Here is a 22866-nt window from a genome sequence, read left to right on the forward strand (position 1 = left end):
TTAAAAGACACAGACTGGCAAACTGGATAAAGAGTCAAGACCCATCAGTCTGCTGTATTCAGGAGACCCATCTTACACGCAGAGACATACATAGGCTCAAAATAAAGGGATGGAGGAAGATTTACCAAGCAAATGGAGAACAAAAAAAAGCGGGGGTTGCAATACTAGTCTCTGATAAAACAGACTTTAAACCATCAAAGATCAAAAGAGACAAAGAAGGCCATTACATAATGGTAAAGGGATCAATTCAACAGGAAGAGCTAACTATCCTAAATATATATGCACCCAATACAGGAGCACCCAGATTCATAAAGCAAGTCCTTAGAGACTTACAAAGAGACTTAGACTCCCATACAATAATAATGGGAGACTTCAACACTCCACTGTCAACATTAGACAGATCAACGAGACAGAAAGTTAACAAGGATATCCAGGAATTGAACTCATCTCTGCAGCAAGCAGACCTCATAGACATCTATAGAACTCTCCACCCCAAATCAACAGAATATACATTCTTCTCAGCACCACATCGTACTTACTCCAAAATCGACCACGTAATTGGAAGTAAAGCACTCCTCAGCAAATGTACAAGAACAGAAATTATAACAAACTGTCTCTCAGACCACAGTGCAATCAAACTAGAACTCAGGACTAAGAAACTCAATCAAAACCGCTCAACTACATGGAAACTGAACAACCTGCTCCTGAATGACTACTGGGTACATAACGAAATGAAGGCAGAAATAAAGATGTTCTTTGAAACCAATGAGAACAAAGATACAACATACCAGAATCTCTGGGACACATTTAAAGCAGTGTGTAGAGGGAAATTTATAGCACTAAATGCCCACAAGAGAAAGCAGGAAAGATCTAAAATTGACACTCTAACATCGCAATTAAAAGAACTAGAGAAGCAAGAGCAAACACATTCGAAAGCTAGCAGAAGGCAAGAAATAACTAAGATCAGAGCAGAACTGAAGGAGATAGAGACACAAAAAACTCTCCAAAAAATCGATGAATCCAGGAGTTGGTTTTTTGAAAAGATCAACAAAATTGACAGACCACTAGCAAGACTAATAAAGAAGAAAAGAGAGAAGAATCAAATCGACCCAATTAAAAATGATAAAGGGGATATCACCACCGACCCCACAGAAATACAAACTACCATCAGAGAATACTATAAACACCTCTATGCAAATAAACTGGAAAATCTAGAAGAAATGGATAATTTCCTGGACACTTACACTCTTCCAAGACTAAACCAGGAAGAAGTTGAATCCCTGAATAGACCAATAGCAGGCTCTGAAATTGAGGCAATAATTAATAGCCTACCAACCAAAAAAAGTCCAGGACCAGATGGATTCACAGCTGAATTCTACCAGAGGTACAAGGAGGAGTTGGTACCATTCCTTCTGAAACTATTCCAATCAATAGAAAAAGAGGGAATCCTCCCTAACTCATTTTATGAGGCCAACATCATCCTGATACCAAAGCCTGGCAGAGACACAACAAAAAAAGAGAATTTTAGAACAATATCCCTGATGAACATCGATGCAAAAATCCTCAATAAAATACTGGCAAACCGGATTCAGCAACACATCAAAAAGCTTATCCACCATGATCAAGTGGGCTTCATCCCTGGGATGCAAGGCTGGTTCAACATTCGCAAATCAATAAACATAATCCAGCATATAAACAGAACCAAAGACAAGAACCACATGATTATCTCAATAGATGCAGAAAAGGCTTTTGACAAAATTCAACAGCCCTTCATGCTAAAAACGCTCAATAAATTCGGTATTGATGGAACGTACCTCAAAATCATAAGAGCTATTTATGACAAACCCACAGCCAATATCATACTGAATGGGCAAAAACTGGAAAAATTCCCTTTGAAAACTGGCCCAAGACAGGGATGCCCTCTCTCACCACTCCTATTCAACATAGTGTTGGAAGTTCTGGCTAGGGCAATTAGGCAAGAGAAAGAAATCAAGGGTATTCGGTTAGGAAAAGAAGAAGTCAAACTGTCTCTGTTTGCAGATGACATGATTGTATATTTAGAAAACCCCATTGTCTCAGCCCAAAATCTCCTTAAGCTGATAAGCAACTTCAGCAAAGTCTCAGGATACAAAATTAATGTGCAAAAATCACAAGCATTCTTATACACCAGTAACAGACAAACAGACAGCCAAATCATGAAGGAACTTCCATTCACAATTGCTTCAAAGAGAATAAAATACCTAGGAATCCAACTTACAAGGAATGTAAAGGACCTCTTCAAGGAGAACTACAAACCACTGCTCAGTGAAATCAAAGAGGACACAAACAAATGGAAGAACATACCATGCTCATGGATAGGAAGAATCAATATCGTGAAAATGGCCATACTGCCCAAGGTAATTTATAGATTCAATGCCATCCCCATCAAGCTACCAATGAGTTTCTTCACAGAATTGGAAAAAACTGCTTTAAAGTTCATATGGAACCAAAAAAGAGCCCGCATCTCCAAGACAATCCTAAGTCAAAAGAACAAAGCTGGAGGCATCACGCTACCTGACTTCAAACTATACTACAAGGCTACAGTAACCAAAACAGCATGGTACTGGTACCAAAACAGAGATATAGGCCAATGGAACAGAACAGAGCCCTCAGAAATAATACCACACATCTACAGCCATCTGATCTTTGACAAACCTGAGAGAAACAAGAAATGGGGAAAGGATTCCCTATTTAATAAATGGTGCTGGGAAAATTGGCTAGCCATAAGTAGAAAGCTGAAACTGGATCCTTTCCTTACTCCTTATACAAAAATTAATTCAAGATGGTTTAGAGACTTAAATGTTAGACCTAATACCATAAAAATCCTAGAGGAAAACCTAGGTAGTACCATTCAGGACATAGGCATGGGCAAAGACTTGCTGTCTAAAACACCAAAAGCAACGGCAGCAAAAGCCAAAATTGACAAATGGGATCTCATTAAACTAAAGAGCTTCTGCACAGCAAAAGAAACTACCATCAGAGTGAACAGGCAACCTACAGAATGGGAGAACATTTTTGCAATCTACTCATCTGACAAAGGGCTAATATCCAGAACCTACAAAGAACTCAAACAAATTTACAAGAAAAAAACAACCCCATCAAAAAGTGGGCAAAGGATATGAACAGACATTTCTCAAAAGAAGACATTCATACAGCCAACAGACACATGAAAAAATGCTCATCATCACTGGCCATCAGAGAAATGCAAATCAAAACCACAATGAGATACCATCTCACACCAGTTAGAATGGCGATCATTAAAAAGTCAGGAAACAACAGGTGCTGGAGAGGATGTGGAGAAATAGGAACACTTTTACACTGTTGGTGGGATTGTAAACTAGTTCAACCATTATGGAAAACAGTATGGCGATTCCTCAAGGATCTAGAACTAGATGTACCATATGACCCAGCCATCCCATTACTGGGGATATACCCAAAGGATTATAAATTATGCTGCTATAAAGACACATGCACACGTATGTTTATTGCAGCACTATTCACAATAGCAAAGACTTGGAATCAACCCAAATGTCCATCAGTGACAGATTGGATTAAGAAAATGTGGCACATATACACCATGGAATACTATGCAGCCATCAAAAAGGATGAGTTTGTGTCCTTTGTAGGGACATGGATGCAGCTGGAAACCATCATTCTTAGCAAACTATCACAAGAACAGAAAACCAAACACCGCATGCTCTCACTCATAGGTCGGAACTGAACAATGAGATCACTTGGACTCTGGAAGGGGAACATCACACACCGGGGCCTATCATGGGGAGGGGGGAGGGGGGAGGGATTGCATTGGGAGTTATACCTGATGTAAATGACGAGTTGATGGGTGCAGCACACCAACATGGCACAAGTATACATATGTAACAAACCTGCACGTTATGCACATGTACCCTACAACTTAAAGTATAATAATAATAAATTAATTAAAAAAAAAAAAAGAAAACAAACAGACAAAAAAAAAAAAAAGTCACTTTTCCTCCTGTGTTCCAGTCTTATAGTCTTTTCCTTTGGAGGCAAAATTGCAGTTTATTATGTATCTATATATATATCACGTATACATATGTACAAGAATACAGTCTGAATAATATCCAATAATATCCAAAAGAAAGGAAATCAATATATTAAAAAGATAATCTGCGCTTCCATGTTTATTGCAGTACTACTTTACAGTAGCTAAAATATGGAATCGATCCAAGTGCCCATCAGTGGATTAAGGGATAAAGAAAATATGATATATATACATGATGCAATATTATTCATTCATAAAAAAGAATGAAATCCTGTCATTGCAGTAACATGGGTGGAACTGGAGATCATTATGTTAAGTGAAATAAGAGCGACACAGAAGACAAATTTTACATGTTCTCACTCATATGTGGGAGGTAAAAAAAATAGCTTTGATGAAGTAGATAAGAATTGATAGAATATAATTGATAAAGTACATAAGAATACATAAGTATACATGATATATGTATATCCTTCTTGTTATATTTCAAGTTTTATTTATAAAATATTTCAAACATGCTGAAAAGAATAGAGGATATAATAAAAATTTTTCTACCCACAACTCAGGTTTAAGAAAATGTTAACATTTTACCATATTTAGATTCTTTTTTTGGGGGGGGTGGGGGAATAAAATGGTGTAATACGCTTGAATCCCTATTTTAAAAATCTATTTTATTTAACAATTCTTTTTTCTATTTAGTTTGGTTTTCAGGATTTATCCATGTTTATATGTGTAGATCTCCCTTGTTCATTTTAGTTCATATATGGCATTCTTTTAATTACTCCCCTGCCAACCCCCATTAATTTTGTTATTTGATTTTGCTTACGTAAATCTGAACGTATTGTACTCTATATTCTAGACTTTATATTTCTTACAAAACCTCTTTATGTTTAAATTATGTGATACCAAGAAAATTTACTTTATATACCCTCTCAATTTGATGGAAAACTAAACAGAAAACTTATATTTGGGGACAAGTGTATGAGAGTCTTTGATGTCATGGTGATACAGTGAGGCTTGTGTCGAACATTTTGGTGAATTCCAGATATATTGCAAATCTTTGATATGCTCCCTTTGGCATGTCCCAAGGTTTATAAATAGTGCATTTAGGAAAAATTACAAATTACCCTGACTCCTGTTTCTTTACCTTAGTACTTCCAATATAATATAACATAGCATAATATGTAATGTAAATATTTCTCCTTAAGATTTTTTTCTCTCATTCTTCATAAGACTTCACTTAACAGAATGTCTGTTAAATTAGCTTAAATAATTTAACTTCAAACAAGCTTTTTTTCTTTCTTTTTATTTAAAATTTTAGGTACATTACAAATGGCAATGTATGTTAGTCTCTTATTTTTCTTCCTTTTTTAGGTCTGCAATATTTTGATAGCATTGTAATCAAGATTTATTGATTCATTTTATGTGCTTTAGCACTTTGCTAAGTATTATTGTGGATATTAATGGAATATAAGACATTACCTTGGCCCACATGGAGGTTAAAATTTAATTGAAGAGAAATAAACTGATCATTAGATCACTAACTGAAGTGCTAATGATGTGAAGTGAGATTTGGAGTGGACCATAAAGGATGGTGAATATTTGATTTTGGAAAGCAAAGAGGGGAAGATCTTTACGATTCCAGATAGGTGAAGCTTGAAGAGTTTCACCATTATGCAGCTGAGGGTACACATTTGCGATAATGGGAAATTAAGTGAAGTAGCAGCAGAGGGTCATTAGTAGTCCAGGAAGATTAGAATTGATGAAGTAGACCATGAGATGCCCAGGAAGATTAGAATTGATGAAGTAGACCGTGAGATGCCCATATCAATTGTAAGTGAGAGGATGCAATCAGTATTTTAGGAAGCTGAGTGGATCAGAGCAAGAAGAAGGAGGTCAACTGGAAAGCTTTTATGGAAATTTGGGAAACTCAACTTAGATATAGCCTTCCAAAAAATGCCTGTGCACTTTGGCACAGTAATTGCTATACTAAGGCTTCTGGGAAAACACTTCAAGATGTATGGTGTCTGAAGGGACAGAGAACTGGATCAAAGCAACATTTTAAAGTAACTTGGTTTTTTTTTTTTCATGTGTTTTTGCCTCCTGGCACCTTTTCCCTCCAAATCCCAGTGAGTCCAGTGGTGGGGAATTTTTCTGCAGTCTGCAACATGAGAACCCAGGGTGGTTGGGTTCCCATGACTTGGAATATCTGGGAGCTCTTAGAGTAGGCACAGATCCTTTTTTTATTTTTTGTAGAAATGAGGTCTTGCTTTGTTGCCCAAGCTGGTCTCGAACGCCTGACCTCTAGTGATCCTCCTACCTCGGTCCCCCAAAGTGCTGGGACTACAAGCGTGAGCCACTGTCCCAAGCCAAAGCACAGATGCTTAATCAGAGTATCCCATGGAACTCTGAGGGAGTTCATAGATAAGCTTCTGGGTTTATGAATTTTCTGAAATTATATTTTACATTTTGGATTATGTACATTTTCTAGACAAGAGTTTCCGATTCTGAAAGAAGTCTCTGACCTTCCCCCTCCCAAATTAATAATTACTGCTTCAAAGATTTACTTTGTACAAGTCTCAGTCCTATCTCTTCAGAGACTGCTTGAGCCAAGTAGAAAGAAGATAAGTGATTATATTATGTTGACCCGTGTGCAATTGCCAATATTTAATTTAGTAGTTTTTGGCCTATGAAACATCAATGTCATGTGATCCAACCTAATATAGCCTTAAATAACTTTGCATGCATTTTTAAAATGTAAAGGCATTCATTTTAGACATGTAGGTTTTAGTTAAGCAGTATATATTCAAATTTGAATTTAAATGTATTGATTTATTTCATTAAGGCAATTAAATTCTGGTTATATTTCCTCAATTTCTACATTCCATAAACTTAATGACTTTTGTTTTATATAGTTTCGGGTTATGCAGTATTTTTTAGGAGTATTTCTCTTGTGTATTTAACGTTTCTACTGTGGTAAAACAGGACAGGGAAATGGTGGAAAGAGAAATGAAAGAGGAACGAAGAAGGTATACGATATAGTATAAAAATAGCAAATGGGTTCAAATTATTCGTTAACTTCCAATGATGGTTAGGCTCTGCCTGGAGCTCTTTGATAATGAGAATTCTCAGGCCGTGTTTGGCTCAGGGATAAAAAGTACATTGATGGATCTGTCCTCAATCATGTGAAGTCTGTCGTGAGCACAGGACAACTGAGTGGCAGAGCTCATGCCATACATTTGGTGTTCTGTTAATTACTTCCATTTAATCAGAATTTCTTTGTTAGCCAGAGTATTACATTTCTTCAGAATGATGGATTATTTGACTTTCATAAATGTAGTTTGGCATTTGAAACTTTGAGTCAAGAAAACCAAATTTAACTATAAGCTATTTCTAGAAGACTTCAGAGAACCTACAGCAATACAATTCGGGTTTTTTTCTTTGATTTTTGTTTTGTTTTGTTTGTTGTTTTGTAATTTTCACTGTCTTTTTTAATTAAGGGAAAGAAAAGAAATATATACTTGGAATGAGGAAACCCTTTAAACCTATTCTTTTTTTTTTTTTTTTTTTTAGACTGCTTTCTGATTCCAAACAGTTCAATATTTTAAGAAAAGCAAGATCTTATATAAAACACAGAAAGTTTGACGAAGTGGTAAGTATACTGGCCTTATAGACATAAATAGCTGATTATCATTTTGGGGATGGGGAGGAGAAAAATATGGCAATGGAGAGCAAAGTAGACAGGCCAGGGAGCCTTCTTGAGCCCTCAAGGAAGGATTGCATTTCCTGAGTAGCTATTTAGCAATGGACATCTCTCTCTTTTTTCAGCTAATATTATGGGTAAAAAAATTTTTTTTTGAGATGGAGTTACTGTCGCCCAGGCTGGAGTGCAGTGGCGCAGTCTCGGCTCACTGCAAGCTCCGCCTCCCAGGTTCAAGCAATCCTCCTACCTCAGCCTCCTGAGTAGCTGGGATTACAGGCATGTGCTATGACGCCCAACTAGTTTTTGTATATTTAGTAGAGATGGGGTTTTGTCATGTTGGCCAGGCTGGTCTCAAACTTCTGACATCAGGTGATCCATCTGCCTTGGCTTCCCAAAGTGCTGGGATTACAGACGTGAGCCACCACACCCAGCCCACATTTTTTTAGGTTAGCATTAGAAATGAACTATTACCATTTTTTAAAATGAGAAAATAGATGCCAAGTTTTTGTCACCCTACTTATGTGTAATATTTTAAAACACTATATGTTTGCCACTCAGAATTATCTATACATTATTAAAAGTCTAATGATTCATGCTGAAACTTGGACTCTTCCAAACTCCTATCTCACTGTGTTTTTCATTAATTTTTCTTTGTTAAATGGTCATTTAATTTTAAAGTAGAAAAGAATTCTGTTTTCATTTCTAAAATTGCCTAAATGATTGCCAATTCATGCATTTCTAATGCTTTTTTTTGATGGTTTTAAAATGATAAGCTATTCTTCTCCTGTAAAATATTAAGCTACTTAATGATGTTTTATAACTGATTTGAGTAATCTCATATGAGAAAGTAAAACATATAAATATGGCCATCATCATTGTTTGGGACCTACATTAGAGAGCCTTCATTTCTTTTATGAGTTATCTGAAGATCATTTCCACAAACACACATATACAACACAAATAGTTTACATTTAAAATGCCCTTTCTTACTAAGATTAAAAAGGTCATTTTATTCTGAATTTTTCTCATACTTTAAAAGAAGATCCTCGAACAATTAAAATCTGTTCTTAATCCATCATCTACAGTTATTCACTAATTTTAATACAACGGTTTGGCTGTTAGGAATTTAAAAGTTTCCTTTCTTTAAAATGTAGGTTTTCTTATTCTTTCTGTTAGCAAGTTATATATGTTTTTTCTCCATAGGTCTCCCTTTGCAAGGAGCTAATTCATCTAGCATTGAAAGGATTGTCCTATTATCACACATATGACAGATTCTTTTTGGGCATCAATGTTGTTATTGGTTTTGTGGGATGGATATCTTATGCTTCTTTGTTGATCATCAAGTCTCATTCCAACCTTATAAAAGGTGTTAGTAAAGAAGTTAAGGTACGTTTAGAAAATGTGAAGATTCAGATGATGATATAAAATCACTAGTACTGAATCCAGTGTAATGAGTTTATAGGATGTGCAAGTCCTTGTTCTAAGATAACTCTTGTTTATCTTTCATTTGCTTTTATTGTATTGGATTTTTCCTCAGTTATCTCTGTTTCTTCAGTTGAGAAAAAGATATATTGATAATAATGATCCTATAACTTAAGAAAGCTATAAAGATAGAGGTGTAAGTAATTTAAGTGCTCCTATGTTATTAATGGTGTTGATCTTCTGTTTTATTTTATAACTAGCATTTTGTAAGTATTCCATATCTTTCTAGTACAAGTGGTCAGAAAACTACTTCAAAACAATGTATTTAATTTTATCTGATATTAAAAGTTTAGGAGCTAAAAAGCAATAAAATTATTTGCTCATAGTGTTTCTTCTTAAATGATGTATACATTTTTAAATTACTCTTACCTTCTTTTAACTTTCTGAAGTTTCTCAAAATGCAGATTTCTAGACCTTTCCATGTATTCTAATTTTAAGAATTTGTTCCTACTTTATGCTTTCAGTGAAAAAATAAAAATTAAAAAAATCTCTTTAATGATACTTCATATTGCTGAGACAATATAACAGTACATACATGGTTTTGCTACATTAAAACACTTTACTCTTTTAAAATATATTTCTAACTATCATTTACCAGGGAGAATATGCCTCTTTCATTTCCTTTGCTTCATTCTCTTTAATGATTATTACCATGTTCAAGTTCTCTAAAAAGTAATATATCCTGGTGGTGTATTTTTAATAATAGTCTGCAGATATTTCCAGTGGTAACTTTTCCAATTTTATATTTTATTATTCTGTAATGGAAGTAAGGCCATTAGTGTTTATTATAATTTTGTATAATGCTTTAATGTATCTTAAATAATTTCCCCCAAGTAATTTTAATTATTTGAGTGTATGTGAAATTGGCTGGAATGGGAATTATATCTAGGCATTCTTAGAACTCATAACAGTGCTAGTAGCAGATATAATTTATGTTTACAAAAAAGGAAGCTGAAGCTGAGGAGGATTAAGTTACTTATTAAAGGCGACTCAGCTAGCATGTGAGGGACTGAGACTTCAATCCAGAGCAGTCTTGGGCCAGAGATTGCCTTTTCATGTTTATCCTGATATTCAGTTTATTGAGAAAAAATATGTTTTTATATTGATATGTTAACAAGATTTCATAGCTGATAGTTCTTTATTCATTAATCTGATAATACAGCCAATATTTAATTGAGTGTATGGTACAATGCTAGATGCTGGCAAGGGTGTCCAATCTTTTAACTACCCTAAGCCACATTGGAAAAAGAATTGTCCTGGGCCACACATAAAATACACTAGTAATAGCTGATGAGCTTAAAAAAATTTACAAAATACCTCATAATGTTCTAAGAAAGCTTATGAATTTGTGTTGGCACCACATTCAAAGCTGTCCTGGGCTACACATGGCCTGTGGGCTGCAGACTGGACAAGCTTGCTGTATAGGCTATAAAAGAAATATAAGATTCAGAATCTGCCATCAAGGAGTTTAGAATTTAATAAAGTAGGTAAGAGATGTACACATATGACCACCTTACCAGGCATAGGTCACTGTATCTATACTCGACTACAAAAGAAAACTTGATGATATGTTAAGTGTTTGGGATAATAAAAAGACTATCACATTTTAAATATGAGAGCTGACTTTAGGGTGTCAATAACAGGAAAAAGTAAGTCTTGGTGGGAGTTTAACAGTCAGAATCTAGGGAGAGGTTGAGAATTAAAGCAAATTGAATGATATGAACAGAGGCAGATTTGGGAAGATGTACTATTATGCTGGGATAATAGTAATACATATTGAGCCCCACTGTTCCGGGACTGCCCTGGGTGCTTTACATAAGTTATTTAGTTAGGCTTAACACTACCCTAAATATTGGTGGTTATGATTCTCATAATACAGATGGAAGGATTTAGGCTCAGAAAGATTACATGTTTTCCACAAGGACACATGGGTTTTAAATGACAGAACCCACATTTTCTGATACTTGAATTCTTTCTCTTTCTACGCCATGCTTCCTTCAAAATAAATAGTTCACTTTGTGTAGAATGTGGGAGGTTTGTTCGAGGGACTGATAAGAAATAATACAATATAGATTAGGCTGAAGTAATCAAAGGCTTCAAATGCTGGACTATAGCATTTATACTTTATTTAGTGACGAGTTGGTACGTCAATTAATAAAAACCAGAGAAATAGAACCAGGAGGCAATATATATTAAGAGATGTAGTATAAGAAATTGGCTTATGTGATTGTGGGGCCTAGTTAGGCAAGTCCTAAGTTCACAGGTCAGGCTGTCAGGAAAGGCAGACTGAACTCGCCAGCAGGAGCTGAAGCTGCACTCAGCAGGTAAAATTTCTCCTTTAAGGAACCTGTAGTTTTGCTCTTAAAGCCTTTCAACGGATTGAATCAGGCCTACCCAGATTATCTAGGATAATCTCCTGTACTTAAAGTCCCTGACCCTTACACCATGGAGACTATCACTAGTGAATTACGTTGATGAATTCTCTTTTTTGGCAGATGATTGGGAATAGTGCATATGAGTGAATGAAGTTTCTATTCGGTGGGCAATAGAGAGAGAAGCTTAGGTAGCATGTCACGTTGGAGCTTGAATAGATAGGACATTGTTCCAAATGAAAATTAAGTCCCATACCTTATTACGGATTAAATAGGCTTTTGCAAGTTATCCAGAGAACTCAATCAACATTTATAAAATTATTCCTAAAAGGAAACATGTTCAGAATTCTGAACAAGTTACTTGCAAACAAACTTTAAGGCCATAGTCACTTTTAAGTTGAGAATTGCTTAATTGCAACAATTCCAGGTTATCTAGGTTTTTCCTTTCTAATATGCTCCTTAAATAACATATTTTTTCCTTGTCTTAATGCAGCTCTTTGATTAATTATCTAGTTGTATAACCATTGAAAGAAAGTCATAGGTTTTCTTCACTTTATAAAATCTCTTTTAAAACCTATCAATTACCATTAGTTTGGAAGTATTTCAATGTTTTGTTTGATTTTTCAGAAACCAAGCCATCTCCTGCCATGCAGTTTTGTAGCTATTGGCATTTTAGTAGCATTTTTTCTGCTGATTCAAGCCTGTCCCTGGACATATTACGTATATGGTTTGTTGCCAGTGCCAATATGGTATGCGGTTCTAAGAGAGTAAGTAATGCATCTTGCTGCCTTATTTTTTCACTTCATTGACAGTTAAATCTGTATTTAAAATGCATTAGATTTCTATACTGTAAGTCATCAAAGATATTTATAATACTGTACTTTCAAATCTCCAATCCTTCTCACTTCATTTATAACTGATAAATGTTGGATAGGATATAAACATTATTTTAGTTATACCTTTCCCTTTTGACTTCATCTTTATTTTTCTGAAGTGGCAGTGTTCACTTATTTGTGTATCTTTTATAGAAAAAATGGAATAGAAGTAACGATTAATATTGATCATACTATGCCTAGACTAACTTGCATTTTGAACTTGTGTCATCATCTCAGATTCCAATATATCTTCATATTTGACAAAGATATTTGCATGTTTTATTTCCATACATTTTGACTCCTCCTTTCCTAGCGATCTTATAGATATAGATAAATTAAACTTTGTAGTTAAACCTAATATGGTAATATTTACACACAGAAATTAGTCTATATTTTTCACATGTGCTGTGGTTTTACCTATAAGTACTTCCTCACAGGTTGTACTTAAAATAGAATGTATTGTTAACATTGTAGAAAAATTAGAAGTAAGGCTCTTTGGCCAGTTTCAAATACTTTTAATAAAACCACTAGAAGGGAGTACTAGTTCATGCTCACTGGCAGCCAGAGTCACACTGCAGATCTTATTGGTTTCTGTTTTTACACCAGTAATCTATAATTTAAACTTGGTCGTGGATATAAACGTATTTTCTGAGCAAACCAGACCCCTAAAATCAATGAAAGAATGAGAGCCTGTTATATAATAAGGGTATCCCCCAGGTTGGCCTAACACGTGCATCTTGACACTATGCATACTTTTATTTTAATTTTTCTTAACTTTAACTTTGACTACTTCTTCCATCTTTTAAAACATGACATATTAAAAATATTTCAGAATTGGCTGGATGCGGGGGCTCACGCCTGTAATCCCAGCACTTTGGGAGGCTGAAGCAGGCAGATCACTTGAGGTCAGGAGTTCAAGACCAGCCTGACCAACATGGCAAAATGTTTCTACTAAAAGTACAAAAATTAGCTGGGCGTGGTTACACCTGTAATTCCTTCTCAGGAGGCTGAGGCATGAGAATTGCTTGAATCCAGCAGGTAGAGGTTGTAGTGAGCCAAGATTGCACCATTGCACTCCAGCCCGAGTGACGGAGTAAGACTCTGTCTCCAAAAATAATAATAATAATAACTTAAAAATATCAAAAATTAATATTAATATTAAAATGCTTAAAATGTTAACTATAAGACAAAAAGGCATTGATCAAATAACATACTGCTACCTCTCCATTTGAAAGGAATAGGATTGTTGCATATGCATATTTACTTCAAATTTTTAAAAATGTCATTTAGTCTGGTTTTTAAACTTTTAGAACAAAATGTTTTGTCCTTGCAGAAAATCGTATCTAGTACAGAACCTCTCCTGAATTATTAAATGTCCTATATGAAGAAAACATATAGATTTAAATTTTAAGGGAAAACATGATTTTGAAAGTATGTTGTGTCCTATCTTTATCTTTTTGATAGATTATGTAGGAAAAAGACATAAAAATTCATGATCTTCTAAATGATTTTACAAAATTATCTCTTGATTCTCTGTGCTTATTCATTGTTAAGAAGAACAGAAAAATTCCCTTTTGACTGGTGTTAGCTTTTCTTTCCTACATGGCACCTTCATTGTTTTGATGAAATTCTGTAGCCATTGCTTTCAATCAGAGAAAGGTCATAAACCAAATGATACTGACCTTCTAAAATTACTTACTTAATAATGCACTACAAATGTTAACTTTTTTTTCCTAGTGATAAAATATAAAAAGTACTCAAGTATGTAATACATTTTTGATGGTGATGAATTCACCTAATTTTAATTAGTGTACAATTAGTGACATCTTAAATTGGGTTTGGAAAAGGTTATTTAGCTCAGTTAAAAAATGTAATTAAGATTTTTGCCTAACTGGATTAGGAAACCCTACCTTTATTTCATTAAGATTTAAATATAGGATTACTTGGGTGAATTTTTTAAAATTTTTCAGTTTATATGCATTTGGATTCATTGTGTTTTATATCTGATGTTGCATCTGTAATTGTATGAACCCATATGTAAACTAAGATCAAACAAGATTCATTTATTGTCATTAATGCTTATAAAAACCAAGCAAACTTTTGTGATAATTTTCTTTTTTCTTTTCTTTTTTTTTTTTTTTTTTTTGAGACAGAGTTTTGCTCTTGTTGCCCAGGGTGGAGTGCAATGGTACCATCTCAGCTCACTGCAACCTCCACCTCCCAGGTTCAAGCGATTCTTCTGTCTCAGCCTCCCAAGTAGCTGGGATTACAGGCATGTGCCATCAAGCCTGGCTAATTTTGTATTTTTAGTAGAGATGGGGTTTTACCATGTTGGCCAGGCTGGTCTCAAACTCCTGACCTCAGGTGATCCGCCCTCTTTAGTCTCCCAAAGTGTTGGGATTACAGGCGTGAGCCATTGCGCCTGGCCGATCATTTTCAAATTAATTCAGAAATTACATTTTCCCTAAAATACTTCTAGATTTAAAAAAAAATTAGGTAAGTAAAGCCGTTGAAACAAATCCGTTAGAGTTTATTTTAGTTTTTGAATCATCTATAAATGGAAAATTCTCTAGTTTTTTTAGCTTTGTGCAAAGTTTGTATTTTTATACTATGTATGACCTGACTTTAAAATTCAATCAATCTTTTTATTTGAAACAGATTTCAAGTTGTTCAAGACCTTGTCACATCACTGTTGACCTATCCTCTGAGCCATTTTGTTGGGTACCTGTTAGTTTTTACCTTGGGCATTGAAGTATTAGTAAGTAACTTATCAGATTACAACATTTGCAAATTTCTTTTATATATTTGTAACTAGTACTAAATGACCTTATTTTTCATTCCTTCTTTGGAATGCATTACTAGGTTCTCAGTTTTTTCTACCGCTATATGCTTACCGCTGGACTTACTGCCTTTGCGGTTTGGCCATTTCTCACTCGGCTGTGGACTCGAGCAAAGGTATGAGTACTCATTTTGACATAGGACAGATTAGTAACTACTTTGTTTTGACACGTATGTAACTTAAGGAACTGTTTATTTTTAAAGAAAAGGGTAGAATGTGTTCTTACATAAAAGAGCCTAGTCATATTGATAGGATGACTGACATTACCTGTAAGGTTTCAGTAATTCACTTAGACTTTCACATCAAAATGGGCCAGTTATGTGGTAATTGAGGTGCTATATAAGTTGTACTGATATGTGCATCTCTGAAGCACTTCCTGGATTTGTTTAGCTTCAAATATCTTGATAATGGACCAGGAGAGGAGTCGCCCAGAGCAGCACAGCCCAGTGGCTTAGGGGTCTGCACTCTGAACTTGAGTCACAGGAGACATCTCCCTCCTTACTCTGAAACACTCAGTTTTGTTTTGTTTTTTTTTTTTCTGGAGAAGTGTGTATTTATTATAGATATATAATTATTAAATTATTAAAATATTTTGAGTCTTGATTTTCTTCCTTCAGCTAGGTAGGGAATTACAATGTGCTTCTACAAAGAATGCTCTCCTATTTCCACTTTCATACTTTTTGATAGAAGTAGCAGGAAGATATCTTCTTTCTACTCTGAGAATTTATAAAAAAACTTCAAAGAATGGGATTATTGATCTTTTAATTTGTGAGAGATCTTAATCTAATTACAAAAGTAGTTTTACTTATTTTCCTTCTGGGTTCAATTGTTTGATGATTATTGTAGGCCACCTTTTTTATAGATGTCTTCATCAATACATAGTCTAACATAAATTGAGTGAAGCACTTTATGCAGGTTTAAAGCTTGGTTATTTTATTTACTTGTCATGGACCTGGTACTACTTATATTTTAACTTCTCTGATCTCTGTTTCATCATCTCATGCATTGGGAAGAATAATATCTGCCTCTGGAGGTTATTGTGAGAATTAAATGAGAAAATGCTCATATTACACCTAATACTATACCTGCTATGCAACAGGTCCTTCACAAATAGTAACTATTACTTTTTAAAGTAGTTAGCTGTTGATTCTGCTAGAAAGTATTTGAAAAATAAAATAATAAATAGCTGTAAGACTTTGCATTTTCCTTTTACCTTCACAGTCATATAGCCTGTGAAACACTGATGATAGTTTTCTATACCCTGTTTGTCTAAAGATAACTTTCTTCTTGATTTTAGGTGACCTCACTGAGTTGGGCTTTCTTCTCTGTGCTCCTGGCGGTGTTCCCACTGATGCCGGTTGTAGGTCGAAAGCCAGACATCTCTCTAGTGTATGAATAATACTGTATTTTCTTTTCTTTTCAATACAGTTTCTTTTTTTCTCAATTAACACTGTAAAATTTGAACCTAATCTTAGTCAAGAATTTAAAATCATGTGAACGAATGGGAATTTAAAATACCAATATCAAACCATTAGTCATGAGTTTAGCCTAAGTTCTAAGAGTCATTAAACCTCCTAGTAGATGCTTCCGGGCTTTCATAATGAAATTGTGCCACTGATAACTTAAAATGCTCCCCTTTTTTTTTGTTTGTTTGTTTAAGTCTAGAAGATTTTCTTTCTTTTATACTTGGAGGAATCAGTGAAAGTTTTAGTTTCATATGAAAAAAAAGTTCTGTTGCCGAAACAGAAAGGTCTCAAAGATACTGTGTTAGCCCTCTTTGCTTCAATCATGTCCACACGAAAATGTCATGTAAAAATTAAATTTTCTGCTATTCTAAATTGAATGTAAAGATCTCTGTGGGAGGAAACTCTGTTTACCTTGCCAGCTTTCCCATGTTTAACCACTCAAATTGTTTGAAAATTCTTCTGCATATCTTACCTAAATTCCCTACTATGCTGCTATATTTATTTGTCTTCAATAACCTAAATAAATCTATAAAATAACTGGTTACCTTTGCTTTTAACTGCACTTTATTGTCAAGTAAATTATGGGCTGTTTGAGTGTGTGTATAATCATTATTTCATTTAACATTTCCTCTCTTATTTTCTAATCATGGGAATTAGAAATTAAATCATCTTTGTTACTTTCTTCAGAACACTATAAGCGTTTTTTAAAACATTTTAACCAAATCTGTAATGGATATGGGTATATATTTTTAAATCAAGGAAGATTAGCTAAATAATATTTTGTAAAAATATGTGCTAATTTATGAGATTCTATACATTTTCTCCTATTTATATGAGACTACCAATATGGAATAGATCAGGAATTATCCCAGGAAGTCAATTTATTAGCAGAGCTCAAAATAATTGTATTGAATTCTAACACCATACTATCTAAGCCATACTTCATTAGAGTGTTACTAAGTCAAAATATTTTGCAACTTTCGTAACCTACAAGTAGTATGTGAGAAAATGAATTCAAATATTTTCATTTATTTCTTGCTTCAGATTGCTCTGTAAGCTCTTGTAACGTTTCTATAAAGCCCCTTTCCTTCCCTTCATCAGTCTCTGCCTATCAGTCCTGCTCAAGCAGTATTGGCATAGTTGAGCAGAATTTAACATATGCTCAAAGGGAAGGAAATTGTATAAATTTGCCACTTGCATATTCTATTAAGGATGAATGTGGGAAGCAAATAAACTTGTAAAAATATGAGAAATCTAATTTATATTTTAGAAAATTATATTGTTTCCCTCTAAATTTAAATTGCTCAGTGATTTTAAGTTTATCCTACTAGCTATATTTGCAACTTATTTATTTTGATTCCTGGTTCATGGGGAAACTTCTACTCTCCTTTTCATCTGTCACAGCATCTCCCTTCTTCAGAAAATTACAAAGATGTCATTTTATGAAACATTTAAGGATACAATTAAAGGAAAAAGCAAACATGTGTACAACATAGTTGTAATGTCTGGTACTCCAGTTTTCTAAAGTAAAAACATATATGCCAATAAATTTAAATACCAAATTATTTTAAAACTTAAGAAAGAGAAAAAGAAAAAGCAAAGAATCTTGGTCATATGTGACTATTTTTTCCTAAATTTTAATGATAATCCATGTTGAATATATGATTACCTTTCTCCTTAGGATTCTCAAAGATTGTATTTGAAGCATCAGCAACAACCATCAAGCATTTTTCCGGGGATTCCTGCTTTGCATTCTTCTTAGGTGTCCAGCTCTGCTTTTTGCTCTTTCTTTTTTCTCTTCAACCAATTCCTTTTCTCTTAATTCTATTTGGGTTCCGGATTTCATCCTCAGCATCATTTTGGCTGTACTGTGTTATTCAGATGTTAAGGAGGTGAGACAGAGCTCAACAGTAGGGCACCATTTCCCTGGGATCAGTCACCTTTGACTTTAGGAAACATACTATACCTGGTGTTCTTGAAAGGTGTAATTTGTTGTTTCATTACTGTACAAATACCTCACCTGCATGCCACCCATGTGACCACTGCCTACCTCTTCCCTCAGCCAGGAGCAGCTGAGGAAAATACCAAGGTCTGTCACAGAAGGGAGCTGTTTTTCCTGCTAGAAATAATATGGGTTATATATGTAGATACTTTTTGCATGAGTAAGTTTCATAATCACAAAATACATGTTGTAGATACTGATAATATACTTGTTTAGTTATGCTTTATATTGTAAATTTTTGTGAATTTGCCCATTTCAGGCTACATATTATAGTATTTGATATGCCTAAAATTTTTAAAAATTAAATTATAGAAGTAAGGTAGACATACTTAAAAAATTGTGGGGAGAAGTTGCAAATAACCACATCCAGCAGTATCTTTATCCTAAGATTTTAAGTTTTCTTAAAATCTTAAACTTAAAAGTTTTCTTAAAAATCTTAAAATGTACCCTTTTTGCTACTTCCTCTTAATTAAGCCAAATGACTGAGAGGTCTGTATTAGAGTTAGATGTCTCATAGTTCCATCTGATACGTATTCAGTAAATATCTGAAGAAAATTTAAAATTGTGAATTGTATTTCAAAACAGGATGGGTGCAGGCTTGCTGGTTCTTCTGCTATCCCTGTGTGTTGTAACATCTCTCATGAAAAGAAAAGATAGCTTTAGAAAGGAAGAGCTGTTGGTGCATCTATTACAGGTCTGTTACAGATTTTCAATACTATGTTATACTAATGATATACCAAAAATGTATCCTATGGTTATATTTAATTATGTTCATAAAATGCCATTACCTTTATGCTACTTAGTATCTGCCAGCTGAGAAGAAAGCTTTCTGTTTAAGATGCTACATGGAAATGTATTCTTTAAGAGGTATGAAATAGCACAAGGTCCATAAGAGGCAGCCCAGTGATGCCTGAAGAGCAGAGGTTACCGAAACTGAAGGGACACCTGTATTGATAAAAAGTTGAACTGAAAAGGGCTTCCTCTGGACTGAGATTCTACCTTGTCCTCATTTGGGTTAGGGAAGGTCACTTCTTTGAAGTGAAGGCAGCCTGGAGTATGTTTATATTAAGAATAGCCAGTTTAAGACTTCAGTTAATGTCCCAGGTGAAAATAAACTTCAGCATGGTTAGTGGCTTTGGTGTGGTGAAAATAACTTTTAACTTGATGTTTCAAAATTGAGTCAGTCCCAGTTACGCTGCATACTAGATGGGTACTTTTTAGTAATTTGATTTATCTGTGTGTGTGTGTGTGTGTGTGTGTGTGTGTGTGTTTATTGAGATGGAGTCTTGCTCTTGTCACCCAGGCTGGAGTGCAGTGGTGCAATCTCAGCTCACTGCAACCTCTGCCTTCTGGGTTCAAGCGATTCTCCTGCCTCAGCTTCCTGAGTAGCTGGGATTACAGGCGTGAGCCACTACGCCTGGCTAATGTTGTATATTTAGTAGACTCGGGGTTTCACCATGTTGGCCAGGCTGGTCTTGAACTCCTGACCTCAGGTGATCTACTGGCCCCGGCCTCCCAAAGTCCTGGGATTACAGGCATGAGCCACCACACCCAGCCACTTCAGTTTGTTTTTAATCTGTAGAGATAATATCTAATAGGGTTGTGACGAACATCGTATCATGTGATAGTCTATAAAATGACAACTTTTTCCATAGATAAGGATGGAAAACATCTGTTTTTCTTTTTAACCGAATGAATAAATAAATAAACAAATAAATAAATAAATAAATAAATAACCATGTTTAGATCACAGACAAAAAGCAAAACTCATATGAGTCTTCTAAAAAATTTCCTCAAGAATAGAGCTGGGATAGTAGATGGTATTTCCAAGAACACTCTGAAATAAAAATACACAACATTTGAAAGATTACATCACAAGTTAAATTCATTCTTGGAGAGCGACAGGGAACTTATAAAAAGAGAAGAAATTTTTTGTCAAAAATCCTGTCAAGCCATTGAAACATATGTTTCTTTTTAAATGGTACTCTGACTGGCTTTACACTTAAGCCGTAGTAGCTTTGACAGAATGTATCCAGAATAATGAGTGCTTCCACAGAAGTGAATGTTTCTGGATCTCTCTCTAGGGTAGCCAAGAATATCATGCTAACATTCTTATGTGCTTTGTTAGATATACCCCTAAGTATTAGGTAACTCTGTTACAAAATTCATTTTTGCATTAGGTTTATTAACTTGCATCAGTTCCTGTACTGTCCACTGTATTTCATTGATTCCAAGATACACATTTTTTCCAGATTTTAACATCTCAGAAATAAGACTGTCTTACGTTCTTGCTAGTTATAGTCTTTCACTACCTTCTCTTTTTTTTTTTTTTTTTAACTTATTTCATCTTTGTCTTTAGGTGCTGAGCACAGTGCTCTCCATGTATGTTGTGTATAGCACCCAGAGTAGTCTACTTAGGAAGCAAGGACTGCCTCTTATGAATCAAATTATTAGCTGGGCAACATTAGGTAAGAGGCCACTCAAACCAGGTGAGGTAATTTGATATCAACTTAGTTATTTTAAAATGATCTGTTTATGTCTGTATCATTGTTATTGAAAGAAATAATTTTGTTGCAGGAAAATAATAATAAGGAGCTATTATTTCTAACTCTTGCTGGAATTTAATAAAGAGAATTCTCATGTGCATGCATGTGTTACTAAGATAATTGGATAGAATATTTATGACCTGATAATAAAGCTATGTATTTATTAACGTCTTATAAGATTTGACTAAGTGATTCCAAAAGAGAAAAGGGTGAAGAGGATCTTATGCTTCATTTTCATGCCAATTCATAAATTCTCTGTTCTTACACAGGGACTGGGAAATGTTTAAATTTTATCTGTTTCCCTTCCTGAAAATAACATCGACTAGTATACCTTACATATTTTTTAAAGCTAGTTAGACATTTGAAAGCATATTTTTCTATGTAGTCCTCTTAATTGAGAATGTTGAAATATATGTGTGAAGCAAACATGTAATTTTAGGACTTAGGCTTTCCCTTCCAGTTGGAAGATAAGAGCAAGTTTTGAGCCCAAGTTTTTTGTTCAGAGAAGACACTTTGTAATGCCAGTGAATAATTTGACATACACTTTTTTACATCTTTTGATGATTTTTGTTGTTTGGGTCATGGGGGCCCACCCCTCATGAATGGCTGTACTAACTTACATTCCCACCAACAATGTACAAAGTTTCCCCCGTCTCCACATCATTGCCAGCATCTGCTATTTTTTGTCTTTTTGATAATAGCAGTTCTAACTGGGGCGAAATGATATCTCATTGTGGTTTTGATTTGCATTTCTTTGAAGATTAGCGATAGTGAATATTTTTTCATATACCTGTTGGCCATTTGTACGTCTTCTTTTGAGAAATGTCTACTTAGATCATTTGCTCATTTTTTAGTTGAATTAATAGGTTTTTTGCTGTTCAATTGTTTACACTTTTTATATATTTTATTAATTCCTTGTCAGATGGGTAGTTTGCAAATATTTTCTCCCATTCTGTAGGTTGTCTCTTCACTCTGTTGATGGTTTCCTTTGCTATGCAGAAGCTTTTAATCTTGATATAATCCCATTTGTCTACTTTTGCTTTTGTTACCTGTGCTTTTGAGGTCTTACCCAAAACATCTTTGTCAGACTACTGTCCTGAAGTGTTTTCCCAATGTTTTCTTCTAGTAGTTTCATAGTTTCAGGTCTTACATTTAAGTCTTTAATCCATTTTGAGTTGATTTCTTTTTTATGTGGTAAGAGATAAGGGTCTTGTTTTATTGTTTTGAATATGGATATTCCATTTTCCTAGCACTATTTATTGGAGAGACGGTCCTTTCCTCAATGTATGTTCTTGGTGCCTTTGTCTAAATGAGTTGGCTATAAATGTGTGGATTTATTTCTGGGTTCTCTATTCTGTTCCATTCACCTATGTGTCTGTTTCTATACCAGTACCATGTTGTTTGGGTTACTATAGCTTTGTAGTATACTTTGAAATCATGCCTTCAGCATGACTTCATGATGCCTCCAGCTTTGTTCTCTTTTTAAAAGCTCAGGATTGCTTTAGCTATTCAGAGTCTTTT

General features: G+C 34.6%; 1 protein-coding gene across 6 annotated transcripts in view; it reads left to right on the forward strand.

Moving 5' to 3' along the window:
- The window catches only part of PIGN (phosphatidylinositol glycan anchor biosynthesis class N), a 158679-nt gene that overhangs the window by 86302 nt on the left and 49511 nt on the right, over positions 1-22866 (forward strand). For 4 of the 6 annotated variants that reach the window (XM_077975115.1, XM_077975114.1, XM_015122131.3 and 1 more), the window contains 8 exons: positions 7634-7712; positions 8967-9149; positions 12245-12384; positions 15151-15250; positions 15355-15447; positions 16629-16720; positions 19385-19493; positions 21159-21267. In XM_077975115.1, coding sequence (XP_077831241.1) covers positions 7634-7712; positions 8967-9149; positions 12245-12384; positions 15151-15250; positions 15355-15447; positions 16629-16720; positions 19385-19493; positions 21159-21267 — 905 coding nt within the window. The remainder of the gene's footprint in view (positions 1-7633; positions 7713-8966; positions 9150-12244; positions 12385-15150; positions 15251-15354; positions 15448-16628; positions 16721-19384; positions 19494-21158; positions 21268-22866) is intronic. The other 2 variants (XM_077975116.1, XM_015122134.3) reach the window with 1 other exon arrangement.

This window comes from Macaca mulatta, chromosome 18, assembly GCF_049350105.2.
Source record: "Macaca mulatta isolate MMU2019108-1 chromosome 18, T2T-MMU8v2.0, whole genome shotgun sequence".
Taxonomy (NCBI): Eukaryota; Metazoa; Chordata; class Mammalia; order Primates; family Cercopithecidae; genus Macaca; species Macaca mulatta.